The following is a 15,691-nucleotide window of genomic DNA, read 5'->3' on the forward strand; positions in this document are numbered from 1 at the left end:
TATATATTTTATATATATATAAATGTAAAAGAGTTAGAAAAAATAAATACAAACAGAAGTTTTGCTATTTTCTTCTTATATCCCAATAGGTCATCTTACAAAGCCTCTATAGCCTGGGAGACTCCCTCTGGAGGCCACTGAAGTAAACATGTTTTTCCAAAACTACGACTTGATCTGACTCTCAGAAAAGGTTTCAGAACATTCCAGAAAGCAACCACCTTTTGCCTCGTGGGTGGAGCAGCCCCACAGGCTTTGACTACTGTCCGCCGCCTTCCTCTGGCTTCACTACCTCATTTCTCAGACAGCACCACTGCGCATATCTGATGTTCAAGTCCTTATACAGGGTTATCAGTGTCCCCCCTGGGTCACACTGCCGCCCTCCTTCCCGCTATTTTGGATTCCAGTTTCTTCTCTTCTTCTTCTACAGGCAAGAAGGGGACACCCTTGAGTCAGTGCCAGAGCACAAGACAAACAGGTGTCTCCACTCATCCTTACCTTGATAGATGCTAATCAAAACCCATATTAAGAATGTCTTGTAGGACAATGGCCGTCCCTAAACAAGAGAGAGAGAAAGGTTAGAGCCGGTTTTGCAGGGGGCTCACGCAGCATCAGTGTTCACGTTATTCTCCCGCTAACTAGATAAGGCAACCCATCTGTCTTCATCAAAAAAGTGGCTCACACACATCTGAACACATTGGAGGAATTAGTTCTTTAAAAAAAGAATTGGCCAGGCGCTGTGGCTCACATCTGTAATCCCAGCACTTTGGAAGGCTGACGCAAGTGGATCACTTGAGGTCAGGAGTTCGAGACCAGCCTGGCCAACATGGTGAAACGCCCTCTTTACTAAAAATACAAAAATTAGGCATGGTAGTGCATGCCCGTAATCCCAGCAACTCAGGAGGCTGAAGCAGGAGAATCGCTTGAACCCAGGAAGTGGAGGTTGCAGTGAGCTGAGACTGAGCCACTACACTCCAGTCTGTGTGACAGACTTAGTCTCAAAAAAAAAGAATTAACATTAAATGGAAATAAGTCTTCCTTTGGGTAAAAATCCCTTGAAGACAAATAAAATTATACACATGCCTACGCACACACCATCACACACACGTTTTGGAAGCGTACACAAGAACATCTCTGGGAGCAAACGTAAGTTGCAGCTGCAAAGCAGAACTGTCAGGGGCTTTTTCGAAGTCGTGAGTTGGCTTGTTTTCAGTTTATCTATTACTGTACTCTTTCACGTTCTTTATAATAGTGCATATATTACCGCTTTAAAAAAAAATGTAAACTCCCACACCTTCCCCCCAAAAGTAAGAAAGCTACCAGTTCAAGTGTATTCAAATCAGAAATGGAGGGTCTGTGCGAAATAAATTAAAAGAAAAAAAGCAGGGAGGGAAGGAAGGAAGAGAAAAGGAAAGGAGGAAGGGAAGAAGGAGGGACTGAGAAGCTAACAGAACCTTGAGAAGATCCTTGTAGAGCTCAGGATACAGCATGGCAACTTCCGACTTGACATCTTTGTCCAGGACCAGAGAAAACACAGGAAACATGGTGTAAATTGTGGAGTACCTGGGAGAGAAAATCGCCATTGGTAAGACCTGGCCGACACAATCAGAGCTATGTGCTATGCCAGCCTCCGGCGCCCAAGTCCCATCCACGCCTCTAACAACTATTTACTGCTTGTCTATTATGCTCCAGAGCTGGCTGTAAGCACCAGAAACCTAAGAGGAAAAATGGACAAAAATGTCTGCCCTCAAGAGCTTTCATCCTGGTCAGTGAGTCAATAAACAAATAAATTAGGTAAACTCTACGTGTGTTAGAGATAAGTGCTAAAGAGAAAAATATAATGGGGTAGAGGAAATAAGATGTGTATGTGTGTGTCTGTGTGTAGGGGGGTGATGGTACAATTTTAGAGGCTGAGGAACAGAACATTTGAGTGCACACCCACAAGAGGTGAGGGCCAGCCAAGCCAGTCCCAGGAGGATGAGCTTTCCAGGGAGAAGGAACCACCAGTGCAAAGGCACTGAGGTGGGAGTGGCTGCCATGTCTGAAGAACAGCCAGAAGGCCAGTGGGGCTGGGGCTGAGGGCGACAGAAGAGGAAATGAGGACCCATGGGGAAGAGGGACCAGGCCATGGAAGGTCGCACAGAGCACAGCTCAAGGAACCCCTGACTATATTCTGTCATGTTCTCGTACTCTTCCAGAACCCGACAAAAGACAGGCCGCTTTTCCAGTTAGAAGCAGGCAGAATTCCAGTGCCTCCTCTCAGGCTGAACTCATCGGCCAACACAGTAGGATGGAGAGCGGACTCTGTGAGACTCTCCAGAGCACAGCTGGGCTTCCCGCGCCCTCCGTCTCCTCCTAACCAGGAGGGGCCTCAGCTGCATGTATCTGTATCTAGGACACTCGGTAACCAAACTCCACCTACCTGGGTGATTCAGCGACTGAGCACATTCTCTGAAAAGGTCAGAAGGATCAGCCAGAAGTTCCAGGTCAGTAATGGGAGTGGGTTTGCGGGCTGCAAAGGCTCAAGTGACACCATCTCTGTCACTGTGGCATAGCAGTCAAGCTCTGCTACTCGCACGTCCCTGAGGCAATGGACTAAGGCCCTCCTTGGAGCTCCACGGACGGGACTTCTACTGGGCTCGGTTCAGGCCAGGAGGGCATTTTTCAGATCCCCCTTCCCTTTTTATTAAGACCCCAGTGAAATCACCAAGTCTGCAAACCTTCCGCCTTGCTCTCCTCAATCAACTGATAACCCTGGAGTATTTTTTCAAGACCAGTTATAAATGGCAAAGCGCAACACACCACATACATCTCCAACTCCACTTCCTTCATCTGGTTAAGGGCTCAACAGCTCAAAACCTTGTTAATTCAAGGAGGTTCTAAAGCACGGTGCTGGGCCTACATTCGCTGGGGCTGGGACCAATGTGGCTTAGGGACCCAAGAATTTTCCCACCATGTTTCTTCTCTCTGCTGTGGCATTTCAAGAAGGTTTTGTAAACAATTAATTCCTTGGCAGGATTTCCTTACCCAATGATGAGGAATCCTTGATAGAGAGGGACGGAGGCAAAGTAAAACACGGAGGAAAAGACAGCCTGTGCCAAGGAGAAAGGAGGACGTCACCAAAAGTCATGACAAAATCCCTTACCTTTACAGAATAAAAATAACACCTGATACTTACATAGCACTCACCCTCGCCGACACTGCTATAAGGTACTTTACATGGATTTGCTCATTTCATTCTCACAACATCAACAACAACCCTATGAAGTAGGTACGATTCTCGTCATCCTCATTATGCAAAGCAGAAAGTGAGGCACAGAGAGGGTACGTGGCTTGCTCAAGCCCACACAGCTCCTAAGCAGCAAATCCAGGAATCACTCCTGGGTAGGGTGATGTATTACAGCTCCAGGGTCTACTCAGCCCATTGTGAACATTTATTAAGTTCCAGGACCCAGGAATGCTTTGCACATGAGCACAGCTGATCTCCAGAGCAGCCATAGGATCAAGTCCTACTATCACCCACGCTTTACAGAAGGGGAGGCTGAGCAGGTGAACTGCAGGACTCAAGCCCAGCTGTGGTCCCAGAGCGCACACTTCTAAACAGCTCGGAATCCCCACCTCTGCAGGCACGCACGCTGCTAACCAAGCTGCCGGAGACACGGAAACGCATACGGAAAAAGAGCCTCTGCAGTGTCTACGGGGGCTGGGATGGCAGAGAAGGCTTCACTTCTTATATTACATGTTTCAGTATTTGGGGAAATTTTTGAAAAGAGCACATGGTGACAGATTATTTTTGCAATTAGACAGAAGCAATGAAGATATTTACAAACCCTCATGGAAATGTCTGCTTCTTGCTTTGGAAAATATTAGCTGCTGGTAATGATGAATAGGCTGGGGAGGACCTGTGGGGAAGATGGGACCAGGCCATGGAAGGTCGCACAGAGCACAGCTCAAGGAACCCCTGACTATATTCTTTCATGTTCTTGTACTCTTCCAGAATCAGGCTTGAAGCTCTGTTAGCTCTGTCTCTGGACCTCTATGGGCTAACAGAGGAAGCATGGTCTCTAAGCTGCTACCTATTCGTATAAAGCTGAAGGAAGGCCAGAGACAAATGCTGCCTGAAGGCTTTTAGAAATTAGAAGAAAGCGAGGCAGAGATATCCTAGTAATCAGAAATAGTATCAGACCAGGGCTAGCTCCCCAGAGCACCTTCAATGGACACAGAGAGAAAGCATGTGAGAAACACATGCTTTCTCGGCACAGAGCTCAGAGCGCAGGTGCTCCTGAGCGCTATGGTCACGAGAAGCCCCGGTTCGCCCTGGCTGTGCTGGAAAAGCCACTTTTCCGGTGACTTTTCACCCAGGCTGGGCCGCTGCATAGGAAGGACGGTTGTAAAAATATCAAGAATCTGGTGTTTATTTTCCAAACCAGTATCAGGAACCCCCTCCTCTAAAAGGGTCATCCTAACCACACAGTCTTCATCTCGATGACAGTACTTTGGGAAAAATAAAAACACTGTGTTCTCTGGCAGACCCATGTCCTGGTGTAATTCTAACTGGGACTTGCTCTTGGCCATTTTCAGCACGGTGGACACGGGTTAAAGGCATTTTCTTTCTTTTTTTTTTTTTTTTTTTTTTTTTTGAGACGGAGTCCGCTCTGTCGCCCAGATCTCGGAGTGCAGTGACCCGGATCTCAGCTCACTGCAGAAGGCTCACCATCCCGGTTGACAGCGCCATTCCTCCCTGCGCTCAGCCTCCCAAGCAGCGGACTACAGGCGCCCACCACCCTCGCCCGCCCTAGTTTATTTATTTGTTACTTTCTTTTAGTAGAAGACGGGGTTTCGCCATATTATGCCAGGATGGTTCTCGATGCTCCCTGACCCTCGTGACTCCGCCCGTCTCGGCTCGTCAAACTGCTGGATTACAGCCTGGCCACGGCGCCCGGCAAAGTGCATATTCTTAGCATAAAGAACAATGCCTCATCCTGGAATCTCTTTTCTACATCAATGTTAACGGTAACATCCAGTTTTTTAAGAAGTCAGCTCATCCCGGCCAGCTTTTGTGTATGTGTCCAAGGATGGGCTGATTAATCTCCCAATGATTAAAACCACAGCATTATCCTGTTTAATTGGCGAGTTAACATAAAAGTACACATGTGGTCTGGTGAACCACAGCAGCTGTTTGGGTTTAGATCATTTTGATGAAAGTCACTTTAAGGCTCCCCTACTCACAAATGCAATAGATATTTAAAACATAAAATCACCCCCAAAAAACTGGGGTGTAGCCAGTGGATGGTGAATTCTCACATACCCAAAGCAGCACTACCTGGTGCTTGAAAGGCAGACTGCCTTTCAAGTATAATTAAACAAATTAAAATATCACCTGATGTTTACATATTACCTTGTTTCACGTCTACTAATCACGGTAAGGATGCCTTAGCACTGATGTCTTAAAAACCTCTCTGTTTTTCACAGTGGCCCTGTCCGAAGGCAAGGAGGGTCTCATCGTCCCCATTTTCCAGGTGGGAAGACTGAGGCCTAGAGTGGTAAAGTTATTTGCTCAAGGTCTCACAGATCCCTAGCGGTATGGCCAGAAGGAGACGTGAGTTTCAGGATCTACTGCGCCTACGTTCTCACCACTCAGCTGGGAGCATTTTCACCTCAATGCCCAAAAAGGAAGATCAATCAACAGCTCTGCAACACCAAAAATATTTTCTTTCCCTCCTTTAGCCTCCTTTCTACTCCACACTTAATTGCTACACACTGATGGCAAATTTTGTTGTTGGTTTTGAGATGGAGTCTCTCTGTTGCCCAGGCTGGAGTACAGTGGTGTGATCTCAGCTCACTGCAACCTCCACTTCCCAGGTTCAAGTGATTCTCGTGCCTTAGCCTCCCAAGTAGCTGGGATTATAGGAGCGTGCCACCACATCCAGCTAATTTTTGTATTTTTAGTAGAGACAGGGTTTCACCATGTTGACCAGGCTGGTCTCAAACTCCTGGCCTGAAGTGATCCACCCACCTCGGCCTCCCAAAGTGCTGGGATTACAGGCATGAGCCACTGTGCCTGTCCTATGATGACATATGTTGAAGGAGTCTGTGAGAGAGAAGGTGGGAAAATATATACTCTAGAATCCTTTCATGAAAAAGCAAGAGGGGAGCAAGATGTTAACTTCCAAGGGTATTCGTGATCACAATAACCAAACTCAGTTCCCCCACTGGGCTCTGCCGGGAGACAGAACCGCGATGCCGAGGCAACCTCAGCGCCAGGTGTCATGCTGACCCCTGCAAGTGGACACAGTCCCAGGCCCTCCATGACAAGTGCATCAAGAAGGATACTCAGATTGTGACTGCAGGCTTTGAGGTCCACCTGCCTGAGCTGACTGAATCCCTGTGGGACACTTCAAATTTATCATCCATACTCAGCCTCAGCCTCCCCATCCGTAAAATGGGCTCAGGCTATTGTGAGGCTTATGTGAGACACTGCATTGCAAACACTTAGCCTGATGCCTAGGGCACAGGAAGCACACAAGCAAAGTAAGTTCTTCTTTAGTGGTTGTTCTCTGATGGCCCTTACCTCTGCAAAAGGTGAAAAACTGGGGGCTGAATAGTCATTCAGCATTTAACTCTGCGTCTTTCACTCCAGCAAACAAATTATAACAATCTACCCACAATTAAAATAACTCATGTACACTCCACTTGCCCCATGCCAGGTACTGGATGTCACCACTGCTAACACACACATCCACACCACATGGCAGGAATGACCAGCACCGCTTAACGGGGGAGGAATCTTGAGCACCAAGTTCACGGACTGGCTCAAGGTCTATCAGCTGGAATGTAGCCAGGTGGAGGATTTAAACTGGCGAGGTGGGGGTGACAGCTCCAAAGCATAGTCTAATTCCCAGGCTTTTTCCATGATAATCACATAGCCATATGCACCTGCGCAGAGGGACCAGCTGTCCACTTACCTACATGGTACAGCCACATGTACATGTGCAGAGGAGCCAGCGGTCCACTCACCTGCATGGTGCTGATACAGAGGCTCCTGTGAATCACGAACTGGCTGAGGGCGGCTGACCGCTTGTAGCTGTTCCGGCCGTGCACCATAAGCAACCGGCCAAGATGCTTAAATTGAGTGATGGAGAAGTCTGCAGCCAACGAAGCCTGTTTTCCTTCCTAAAATCCAATAAAATTAGGCGCCGTCAGAAGCACAAGAGGTCAGGGCAAACACATTTTCTTTAATTGAAAAAGCAAGACATTGTAAGGAGATCTCTGAAGAACTTCAAGAAAGAAATTCTTTGGTTTCAAGCTAAACGCAGTTGGTGGTCGAAGTCTAAATTTAATTTTAAAGGGGAATTTATTTAAATAAAACCATTCTGAATCGATATAGTTATAATTTGGAGGTCAAGTGGATCTAATATTAGGCCTTGGAAGTTCAGCCCACCCCATAAGTAACAAAGAATCATTTAAAGATAGATATTTTAAAACATTTAGTTCCCTTAAGAGCTAATTAAATATGAGGCGAAAACCCGGAGCTACTAACAATGTTAGACAGGATATTCCTGAATATACAGCTCTGCACACTCACAGAAGTGGGAATAACTTGCAGTGCAACCACATAATGGAATTCTCCCATTTTGTATTTTTTAATTTTTATTTTTTCTTGAGACTGGGTCCCACTCTGTCACCCAGGCTGGAGTGCAGTGGTGTGATCTCGGCTTACTGCAACTTCTGCCTCCCAGGTTCAAGCCATCCTCCCACCTCAGCCTCCCGAGCAGCTGGGAGCACAGACACGCACCACCACACCTGACTAATTTTGTTATTTTTCGTAGAGATGGGGTTTCTCCATGTTGCCGAGGTTGGTCTCAAACTCCTGAGCTCAAGCCATCTGCTAGCCTCAGCCTCTCAAAGTGCTGGGATTCCAGGCATGAGCAGCTGCACCTGGTCAAATTCTCTCATTTTTAAAAGGCGGTGACAGCCAACATTAAAGGGACAGAAGGAGATGAGAGCCTCTGGATGTGATGTAACAGGAAGAACACGAATTCCCCTTGTGCAGTGCTCGTGCCAAAGCAGAATCAGAACCGAATCAGCCTGACGGGCTCAAGGAATGCGCGCCATGAGACGCTCTACAACTGTCCTGAATGCTTCAAAAATACCACTGACGTGAAAAACAAAACACCCTCCAACCAAAAAAAGAGAGAAAAGTGTTCTACAACAAAGAAGATCAGAAACACGAGGACCTGCTAATAAGTGGGATTTGCAATCCTTCCTGGAGCTTTTATTATTTAAGCTGTGAAGACACTTAGAGGACAGATGGGGGAATTTGAGCATGAATATTATATAGTCCATTATATCAATGTTACACGGGGCAAGGGGGGTTATGATGTTACTTTCTTTGTGTGGGAGAACCTCCTTGTTCTAAAGAGATCCAGCTGAAATATTTAGGGGTAACATTACATGCAATTTACTTTCTACTGATTCAAAGAAAGAGAATGTGGCAAATAGTAACAACTGGCCAAAGTGAAGGGTAGATGGATGCTCACTGTTCTATTTCAACTTTTGACATTTTTCAAAATAAAAAGGTAGAGTCAGAGTAAGAAGTGATGGCTCTGTATGCTCTCATGTAGGAACAAATCCATGATGTAACAGATTTAAGCAAGCTGCATAACAAAATGTACTGTGTGTTTTCACTTTAAAAAATACACATGAAAATTATATATATATACATGTGTAAGATATATGTATAGATAGCAAATATATACACACTCATAACCAGTAATATACACAGAGAAAAAATGTTGGGAGAAAAACCAGTGTTACTCATTTGATGCAGTTACCTAAAAGATGTGTTTTACTTCTAGATTTTTTATGTTATATATATTTTTGAGACAGAGTGTCACTCTGTCACCCAGAGTGCAGTGGCACAATCTCCCTCACTGCAACCTCTGCCTTATGGGTTCAAGCAATTCTCCTGCCTCAGTCTCCTGAGTAGCTAGAATTACAAGAACCCACTACCATGCCTGGCTAATTTTTGTATTTTTAGTAGAGATGGGGTCTCACCGTGTTGGCCAGGCTGGTCTTGAACTCCTGACCTCAGGTGATATGCCCACCTTGGCCCCCCAATGCGCTGGGATTACAGGTGTGAGCCACCAAGCCTGGCCTAGATTCTTTTCATTTTTTATAGTGAGCAGTATTACTTTTATATCCCAAGAAACAAAGGAATCAGAATATAATTTTTAATAGAAGGGAAAATGCTTTAAGCTTTATAAGAACTGGTAGAGAATTCCATTAAACTCAAACATGCTTCTTAAAAACTGTATTCAGGAAATCTATACAGACTTCTGATATATCTCATTCAAAAATCATTTCACTCCGCAACTTCGAATCATCGTCATCTTGCTGAGAACCAGAGAACCAGAAAGGGGGGGAAGTGTGGGGAAAAAAAAGCCCTAAGGGTCAGCCAAAGTCATGAAGCTATGCAACAGTATGGACAGGGGAGCATCTCTCCTGCTCCCTCTGGGCCTGGGCACTCCGATACTTTGCACATAACCTCTTTTCCTTTTTTTTGAGATGGGGTTTTGTTCTTTCACCCAGGCAAGAATGCAGGGGCTCAATCTCAGTTCACTGCAACCTCCACTTTCCGGGTTCAAGTGATTCTCCTGCCTCAGCCTCCTGAGTAGGTGGGATTAGAGGTACCTGCCACCATGCCCGGCTAATTTTTGTATTTTTAGTACAGACAGGGTTTCACCATGTTGACCAGGCTGGTCTCGAACTCCTGAGCTCAAGTGATCCTCCTGCCTCAGCCTCCCAAACTGCTGGGATTACAGGTATGAGCCACCACTTCCGGCCCTTCACACACAGTCCTAACAAACTCAGTGACCCATCTTCTTGCCTCTTGTCATTTAGAGGTCACGAATTAGGGCCGAGTAAACTATAAGAGGCAAGCACACAATTGGCAAGGAGAAAAAGAAATAATATTTCATAACACACCAGCTTTTAAAAATTGTAGCTGCCAAGGCCTTTTGGTGAGAAGTGAAGCAAGCGATATTCTTCCATTGTGCGCCCAAGAGATCAGCACAGAGCAGGATAACTAAGGCTTTTCCTGACAATGCTCACTGTCCCAGGGAAGTCTGAATTACACTTACCATACCCTAAGGATATAGAGAAATGCTTCTTTTTGCTTCTTTTTTTTTTTTTTTTTTTTGAGATGGAGTCTCGCTCTGTTGCCCAGGCTGGAGCGCAATGGCACGATCTCGGCTCACTGCAACCCCTGCCTCCCGGGTTCAAGCAATTCTCCTACCTCAGCCTCCCAAGTAGCTGTGATTACAGGCACCCACCACCATGCCCAGCTAATTTTTGTATTTTCAGTAGAGACACAGTTTCTCCATGTTGGCCAGGCTGGCCTCAAAATCCTGACCTCAAGTGATCCACTCGCCTCAGCCTCCCAAAGTGTTGGGATTACAGGCGTGAGCCACCACGCCTGGCCTAGAAACACTTGTTCTTTTTTTTTAAATTTAGGTCTGGGCAAACAAAAAGCCAACATTCATCTGTCTGTAAGATGTAGCAATACAGACCTCTATGTTCCCAGTGACACGAGGTAATTGTGACACATGGTTCCTTATGTTTTATCATTCTTTATCTGGAATTTCCAGAAGCCTTAAAGCTCTGTCTTTGAGGGAAAAAGAACCAAGAAACTCCAGCAAGTGGAGCCCAGCAGAGGGAAACACTCTCACCTTTCCCTCCACTCCCACGCCGCAGTCAGATTCCTGAATCATGCTGACGTCATTGCCTCCGTCCCCTGCGAGCCACAGACCAGAGAGAAAAGACGTTTCATTCTTACCTTAAACAAGAACGCATGCTTGTCTTTACTGCAGTCTCGCCTGTCACAGAGCGCTCGCTGAGTGCCTGGCCTGCTCTGTCCATTCCATCTCTCCAACCCCTTGCACTACCAAGATCCTGTTTCACAGGCAGAGTGGCTGAATGTCAGAGAGCCCAGCGACTCGCAGAGGGTCCCGGCATTGAGCAGTGGCAGTGGGACTGTGTCCACATAGGACAGGAATGACCACTTGTCCTCCTCGGAGGCCGGGATACCCCAGGATTACCATCAGCGGCAACTCGCAGTGCTCTTACTGGACACTTTCCACGCAGCGTGGCAAGCACATTTTAAAGGCGATCCTTTTTAGGCTGGGCACAGTGGCCCATGACTGTAATCTCAGTACTTTGGGAGGCCAAGGTGGGGAGATCACCTGAGGTCAGGAGTTCGAGACCAGCCTGGCCAACATGGAGAAACCCCGTCTCTACTAAAAATACAAAAATCAGCCACACGTGGTGGTGCGTGCCTGTAGTCCCAGCTACTTAGGAGGCTGGGGCAGGAGAATCACTTGAACCCAGGAGGTGGAGGTTGCAACCAGCTGAGATTGTGTCACTGCACTCCAGCTAGGTGACAGAGCATGACTCCGTCTCCAAAAAAAAAAAAGGTGACCCCTTTGAGTCCTCGTGACACCATTTGAGGAAGCCACAATTATTATTCCCATTCTACCAAGAGCAAACGGAGGCTCAGACGGGTGAAAGAAGCCATCTGGGGCATCCACTGGGAAAAGCCAGTGGAAAGATTTGAACCCAGATCCAACCCCACAGTGTGTGGTCTCCACCCACTGGAAGGCTGCACTCTTGAGCCACTGGCAAAGGAGTAGAGGCCTGGCACATGCTTATCTGCTCTCCAGGGGAAATATTAAAAATAATAACAAAAAGAGCCAAAGTCTGTGAGGCGGAGAAAAAGCATGACCTGAACAAAGGAGCTGGGGAATGTGAAGAACGAGTAACAGTGTCCAAACATCCTTAGAGAAAGGGAGCCTGGCGCACAGGCAGGCCAGGGCCAGCGGCACAGCCTGAGCCGCGCCTACCTACTGCACAGGTGAGCTTGCCCGTGCGCTCCTGAAGCAGGCGCACAATCTGGGCCTTCTGGGTGGGGGCACAGCGGCAGCAGACTACGGCCGGGCACTGGCAGGCCAGCTCCATGAACTCGTACTCATAGTACTTGAGGCAAACCTGCAAGGTGGAGGGAGAGGTGGTGCATTGGTGGAGGTCACTGCCCAGCCTGCAGTGCCCCTGCCGAAGCCGGATAAGCCCCAGGCTGCTGGGAGGACTGGCTCTCAGGGGTCCCCAAGCTCACCTCCAGGGAGTCTCCCGAGATGACCAGAGCGCAATCATGCTTCCTGCGGAAGGCGTTCAACTCAAGGTGAGCCTCCCCGCGGTTGGTCACCTGGAAGGGAACAGAGATGGAGAAGGAGGCATTGCTCTCCGGAGATGATAAAACAATAAACAGTGGCTTCCTGGAGCCAGCATGAAGACAACGGCCACCCCAGCCAAGGGTCCCTCCCCTCCCCTGCCACCAGAGGCAGCAACAAATGGAATCCTACTGGTTATGACTCTGCAGGAATCAAGAGAGCCCATGTGCCAACCTCCACCTACAATTTCCCCCAGGACTAAAAACGCCTGTACTGGCTGCGCGCAGTGGCTCATGCCTATAACCCCAGCACTTTGGGAGGCTGAGGCAAGCGGATCACTTGAAGTCAGGAGTTTGAGACCAGCCTTGCCAACATGGTGAAACCTACTCTCCACTAAAAATAGAAAATTAGCCAGGCGTGGTGGCGGGTGCCTGTAATTCCAGCTACTTGGGAGGCTGAGGCAGGAGAATCACTTGAACCCAGGAGGCGGAGGCTGCAGTGAGCTGAGATCGTGTCACTGCACTGGCAGCCTGGGCAACAGAGCAAAACTCATCTTTAAAAAAAAAAAAAAGCCTGTACTTTCACTATAAGCCAGGTATTGGACAACACACTCTGTGAAGTGCGCAGTCCACAGCTCTATGAGGTGCCAAAAGAAGACAGCTCTATTTTGCACCTAAGGAAACTGAAGCATGGTGACATTTGCTAGCCTGACTAAAGGTACATGGCTAGTATGCTACAGTACAGGTATGCAGAGCCAGGCACCTAGCAGGGGCCAGCCGGGCCACTTTTCTGTAAAGGACCAGATGTTAACTATTGTGGGCGTTGAGGCCCACACGGTCTCCATCACAACCACTCAGCTCTGCCGTTATAATCCAAAAGCAGTCGTGCACCATACGCCAATGAGTGGATCTGTCTACGCTCCAATAAAACAAAATACCTGCTTTTGAGAAACACAGGTGGCTAGCACATAGGTCATTAGTTTGCAATCCCTCAATTCTAGAACAGACAGTCAATTCTCATTATTCATAGTAGCTACGTTTTCTAAAGTCACTGTGAACACTGAAATAGCAAATACTAAACCATCCCCTCTAGGGGAAATACAGGGTTAGGGTTTTGCCCCTGGTCACAATATCTTCATAAATTTATAACCTTTTTTTATGTGTGTTTCTATTTAAAGACACCTTGATTCATTAATATTGAACTTACAGTCACCAGTGCTGTATGTAACTCATGCCTGAAGGAAGCTCATCTAGCACATGCATTTTCTCCATAAGTCACATCAACAGCCTTCCTGCACTTAAGAACACGAGCCAGCAAAGAAGCGCTGTGCTGGGGCCATTTTAAACGACAAACTGCCAACGTAAAGCACAGAAATGCGAAAAACCCGATACTTAAATGGACTGCAAAAAGGACACCTGTTCACCATGAGGCTGAAAAAAGGAAGCAGTGCATGGCCTTGTTCAACCTCAGGTGGGAATGTGCGTCTCAGGCAGCTAAAATTTTAAGCCACTCTAGGCCGAGTGCAGTGGCTCACATCTGTAATTCCAGCACTTTGGGAGGCCAAGGTGGGAGGATCACCTGAGGTCTGGAGTTCGAGATGAGCCTGGCCAGCATGGCAAAACCCCGTCTCTACTAAAAAGACAAAAATTAGCCAGGTGTGGTGGCAGGTGCCTGTAATCCCAGCTACTTGGGAGGCTGAGGCAGGAGAATTGCTTGAACCCGGGAGGCAGAGGTTGCAGTGAGCCGAGATTGCACCACTGCACTCCAGCCTGGGCAATAAGAGCAAGGCCCCATCTCCAAAAAAAAAAAAAAAAAAAAAAACAGATTTAAGCCACTCTACATATAACCGTGAAAGCATCAAGAGTACTGATTTGGAGGTCACAGATAAATTTTGGGAGGAGGAGAATTCACAAAGAATTTGTGAATGGTGAGAACTGACTACACCTGCCTCTACATAACACTATGGTATTCCAAAAATCCCTGGATATTTTTAAGCTTCTGTGTGCTATGGACCAAAGGCAGGGGTGAGGGGGAGACCCCCAAAGATCTAGAGACCCTCCAGTTGTTTGCCATCGTGGCTCTGATTTCAGTGGGATTACTATATCCTGCCCCAAAGAGGACCCAGTCGCCCCACCTCCCCAATGCAATAAAGCCTAGAACAGTCCTCACTGGAAGCAGTTCCTGATGTGTGCACTGTCTCGGTCAATGCCTGCCACAAGGGCAGGCGATTTCTCATTTGCCCATCCAATGCACCTCCTTCAAAAGGCTCCTCAATGGTCCTAAATGCTTCCCCCCTCAGGAGGGCAGATAGACCAGTATCTGTGGCCTGGAATTTCTTTCTTATCCAAGGACTTGACTTTCAGGGGTTCAGTGAAATCCCAGGAATCCCATGCATAATTTCATGTGTATGAGTGGATCTGCACTTTCAGGGGGAGTGCCTGACTTTCACCAGCTTCTCGAAGGGACCACGACCTCCTAAAAGGTTAAGAGCACGGTATTAGCACAGGACTAGAAGAAGGTGCTCCTAAACCACTCCTGGAAGGAACTCTTCAGCTGGCACCTGGGTCATTAATCATCCCACCCAAGGCAACCGTGGTTGACGCTCCCCACCCTAGGTGACTCACGTGCTGCCCCTCCCTTCTTAAGGGGCCCACTCGAGGTTATAGGACAAATCGAACATCACCCCCACATGGCCCTAACACAGAGGACACTTTACCAGCCGAAAAACGTGGATGTCTTGGTTTCTGGTCACCAGATGCGCATTCTTCGCTGTGCATGTGGCTGTCTCCAGCTTGTCCCCTGTCAGCATCCAAACCTGAAATCATGGCATGACAGAGGTCCTGTCTGTTAGTTTTTGAGGCCAGCCTGTCATCTGCAACAGATGAGTTTCCAAGAACATGGAGCTGAACTTGGTATGTTCCTTTTACCTCCTGCCGACTCGTGCTGTCCCCAGCACAACACAGCAAGCACCCTGGCTGAACGGCTCTGGGACTCCAAGCAACCACTGCTGGTAGCAGCAAAAACTGGCAGATGCTTCTAGAAAGGGCCGTTTGGCCACACACTACAGGAGGTACTATGAAGCTCAGTCCTTGGACCACATAATTCCCCTTCTGAGGATTTTTCTTACAGTGATAAATATCCTAAAAGAAGGGAAAGGCTGCATGGGTGAGGGGACACTTCTGTGTCCTAAGGAAACACTCACTTTTGATGCTGTGGATTTTCTATGTAGCTGGACGAGCAAGACAGACCCTTCTGGGGTTTAACTCAGCTTATAAAACGCTGACCGTAAATGAGTCCGGTTCTCCCACATCATGTATTAGCTCACACTGCATTTCTCTGCTGTGGGTTCAGAGAGGGTAATGACTTGCCCCAAACCACACAGCTACCTCTTGTCCTAACCAGGCCCAGAATCCGGGTCTTCAGAGTCCTCATGGAATGTGCTTCCTGCTCTGTGATTTTACCTCATTCAC

General features: G+C 47.5%; 1 protein-coding gene across 3 annotated transcripts in view; it reads right to left on the minus strand.

The window, feature by feature from the left end:
• ATP9A (ATPase phospholipid transporting 9A) overlaps positions 1 to 15,691 on the minus strand; it is a 181,178-nt gene that overhangs the window by 13,468 nt on the left and 152,019 nt on the right. For 2 of the 3 annotated variants that reach the window (XM_017888155.1, XM_017888156.1), the window contains exons 19-26: positions 14,938 to 15,036; positions 12,167 to 12,256; positions 11,898 to 12,042; positions 10,728 to 10,792; positions 7,015 to 7,170; positions 3,025 to 3,089; positions 1,452 to 1,560; positions 496 to 553 (exon numbers count right to left, since the gene is read on the minus strand). In XM_017888155.1, coding sequence (XP_017743644.1) covers positions 496 to 553; positions 1,452 to 1,560; positions 3,025 to 3,089; positions 7,015 to 7,170; positions 10,728 to 10,792; positions 11,898 to 12,042; positions 12,167 to 12,256; positions 14,938 to 15,036 — 787 coding nt within the window. The remainder of the gene's footprint in view (positions 1 to 495; positions 554 to 1,451; positions 1,561 to 3,024; positions 3,090 to 7,014; positions 7,171 to 10,727; positions 10,793 to 11,897; positions 12,043 to 12,166; positions 12,257 to 14,937; positions 15,037 to 15,691) is intronic. The other variant, XR_001888369.1, reaches the window with a different exon arrangement.

The sequence above is a fragment of the Rhinopithecus bieti genome, unplaced genomic scaffold (genome assembly GCF_001698545.2).
Source record: "Rhinopithecus bieti isolate Rb0 unplaced genomic scaffold, ASM169854v2 scaffold_15834, whole genome shotgun sequence".
Taxonomy (NCBI): domain Eukaryota; kingdom Metazoa; phylum Chordata; class Mammalia; order Primates; family Cercopithecidae; genus Rhinopithecus; species Rhinopithecus bieti.